Source organism: Crocuta crocuta, unplaced genomic scaffold, assembly GCF_008692635.1.
Source record: "Crocuta crocuta isolate KB4526 unplaced genomic scaffold, BGI_CrCroc_1.0 scaffold35, whole genome shotgun sequence".
NCBI lineage: Eukaryota > Metazoa > Chordata > Mammalia > Carnivora > Hyaenidae > Crocuta > Crocuta crocuta.
Window position 1 is genome coordinate 6,864,513 of NW_027530625.1, and position 2,943 is coordinate 6,867,455.

At 60.8% G+C, this 2,943-nt stretch overlaps 1 protein-coding gene across 2 annotated transcripts in view; it reads left to right on the plus strand.

The window, feature by feature from the left end:
- ASS1 (argininosuccinate synthase 1) overlaps positions 1–2,943 on the plus strand; it is a 46,243-nt gene that overhangs the window by 26,268 nt on the left and 17,032 nt on the right. For both annotated transcript variants that reach the window (XM_077768391.1, XM_077768392.1), the window contains exons 10-11: positions 499–583; positions 1,084–1,148. In XM_077768391.1, coding sequence (XP_077624517.1) covers positions 499–583; positions 1,084–1,148 — 150 coding nt within the window. The remainder of the gene's footprint in view (positions 1–498; positions 584–1,083; positions 1,149–2,943) is intronic.

Consider the following 2,943-nt stretch of genomic DNA (forward strand, 5'->3'; position numbering starts at 1 on the left):
GCCCCTCCGCACCTCGGCCAGGCGGCCTGGGTGCGGGGCCGGGGTCTCCCACTCCCCCGACGCCAGACGGCTGTGAGCGTGTGCGCGCGCGCGCATGTGCACGCGCACGGGCCCGAGCGCCTCCGCACCTCGGCCAGGCGGCCTGGGTAGCTGGTGGGACAGAAGGTGCCCGGGTGTAAGACAATGGTGGAGCGTGAAATTCAATTAGTTCAGGGCTGGTTCCAATTTCACAGCCCCTAAATGCAAAAGGGACGGAGAGAATGGGAAGGGTGGGGGGCGCGTTTTTATTGCATTTTCCCTTTCATTGCGGGGGGCGTTCTCGCCCCTTCGCTCTCTCCAGCAGGCCCCAACCTGCACAGGGCTTTTCAAGGAGTCATTTGGAGTCCATATCTGTCACATCCATTTAAGGCGTTGCGGGTGGAGGGAGAGGGCGGGGTGACAGGCGCAGGCTCCTCGAGCTCCGGCCCGCGGGCGCACTGCCCTCTCCTCCCGCCCTAGGGGTCCCCGTGAAGGTGACCAACGTCAAGGACGGCATCACCCACCGCACGTCCCTGGAGCTCTTCATGTACCTGAACGAAGTCGCGTGAGTGCCCGGCCTCCTGGGAACCCACCCTCTGGGCGAGCGCTGGCCCAGGCCCCTGTGGCTGACGGTCACAGCCTGGGGCTTCGGGGCCGAGGAGGACAGGCCTGGGGCCTGCGGGCAGCCTGGAGGCCTGGGGTGTCCTGGTTGAGCTTCTGGGGCCTCCAGCAGATCCGAGAGCAGGACAGAAGGAAGGACGAGCAGTGAGTAGGGCTGGTGCCACCCGAGGGCTCAGGACAGAGGTCACGGAAGCTGCACACTCGACCGCGTGACCCAGGCAACCCTTTCCCTCTCTGGGCCTCAGTTTCCCCACCTGTACAATGGACGGTGGAAGCAGGGGACCTGGCTCAGATGCCCTTTATGTCCTGGATCTTGGGATGGTGCCCAACACCCCGCTTGTGGCTCTGGCACCCTGCAGCCGAGAGCCCTGCCGAGTGGGCAGCATCTGACTCCCACGCTCGCGGCGGCCGCACCCCATTTTAAAAAACCCGTTCTCCCCACAGGGGCAAGCACGGCGTGGGCCGCATCGACATCGTGGAGAACCGCTTCATCGGGATGAAGTCCCGAGGTGAGTCTGCCCTCCACCCCCGGGGGCACGTCCCAGCTCCCGGAGACCCCAGAAGCCCCCCAGATCCCCGTCCCATCAGGGTGTCACTACCGCCGTGCCACACGGGTGACTTCGGGCAAGTTCCTGCCCCCACCAGACTCCGTTTCTATCCCCGTGAAGCGGGGACAGCGGGCCATTTGTCACTGAGTCCCAAGGGTGTTATGAGAAGCACTATCCCAAGAGTGGGGAGGAAGCTGGGGGTCCAGGAGGGGCTCAGAGGAGAGGGCAGGCTGGGGACAGGCCTGGAAGTCAAGCTTTCCTGTGCCCTGCAGTGGGGGTTGGGGGAGGGGGTGCTGGGCCAGGTTCGGAGGCAGACCAAGCAGGGCCGATTTCACAGTCATTAAGGCTTCTTTGAGGAGGCCGCCAGCCCAGTAGGGCAGGAATTCTGCCAGGGGTGGGCGCTGTGGGCTGCGCCGGTCATGGGGGGGGAGAGGGGGGTGGGCTGCGCCTGGGTTTGGAGCCGCTGGCGCTTAGCGAGGATGCCAGGCCCATAGCCACCTTTGGCTGGACCAGGAGTGAAGACAGGTTGGTCCCAACCAAGCAGGTGCCTGCATCTTCTCTTTGGTAAGTGGAGCCCTGTGATTCTTCCGGCCATCACTCACAGGGTCACGAGACCACATCGGTCCCCAGGCCACACCCGCCCCTCCCCCGCCCAGGGACTCAGTTTCCCCATACAAGGGGATCTCAAACCCCTTCACGTCTGCCAACGTGTGATGTAAAGCAATGCTGCCTCCTCAGGGACCTTTAAGAAGGAGGGGGGCAATCTTGCAGCAGTTAGAACCCCCAAATTGAGCCCCTGATTTTTTTTAAAGACTGGTGGTGAGCTTGGGGGTCCCCCATTTCGACACATGTTCAGCGCACTTTGCTTTGGTTCATTTTATCTTATGTTATCTTTTTAAGTTTATTTACTTATTTTGAGAGAGAGACAGAGACAGAGAAAGCACATGGGTGTGAGTGGGGGAGGGGCAGACAGAGCGGGGGGGTGGGGGGAAAGAGAGAATCTCAAGCAGGCCCCACACCGCCAGCACAGAGCGCGACGCAGGGCTTGAACCCACCAAGCCTGAGATCATGACCTGAGCCGAAGCCAAGAGTCGGACGCTTAACCGACGGAGTCACCCAGGCGCCCCTGCTTAGGGTCCATTTAAAAAGATAACACAACCCGATGCGACGGGGCCAAGGGATGTCCCGTAGGGCATGTTTACGAAGATTCGCAGTTTTCAGCCGTCAGGACAGCGTGCTGGTCCAGGAGGCTGGGTGTGAGCTCGCACTCAAGCTCGCCCTGCCTTGCCCGGTGACCCCTGACTTGTCAACTCTGCGCCCCAGTTTCCCCACGTGTGAGGTAGTAGGCACGGGGGTGGAGGTTGGATCTTTTCCCCTGTGACCTGTGTGGATTTGTCTCCAAAGGTGTGGGGCGGAGGGAAGTCAAGTGGCTGCTTTTCCTCTTTGCCGTGATTTTTTTTTTTCTTCGAGAAGCAACCTAATTGAAAGGCTCAGGGAAGGCCTTGTCAGAGCAGTATTTCTAATTAGCTGCTCCCGTTCATCCTCACTTCTCTTTGTCTCTTACCTGTATTAACGTCTAATTAAATGCCCCTTTGTCTCCGTCTGCCTTTGGGAGCCACAGCACAACGTAAAGCGCGCAAGGCAGACCCAGGGGGAGCTTGGAGAGCCACAGAGCAGCACCTTCATTATACAGAAGGGGGGGGCCAAGGCCAGGGCTGATGCCCAGACCCAGAGAGGCACAGAGTCGAGGCTAAGA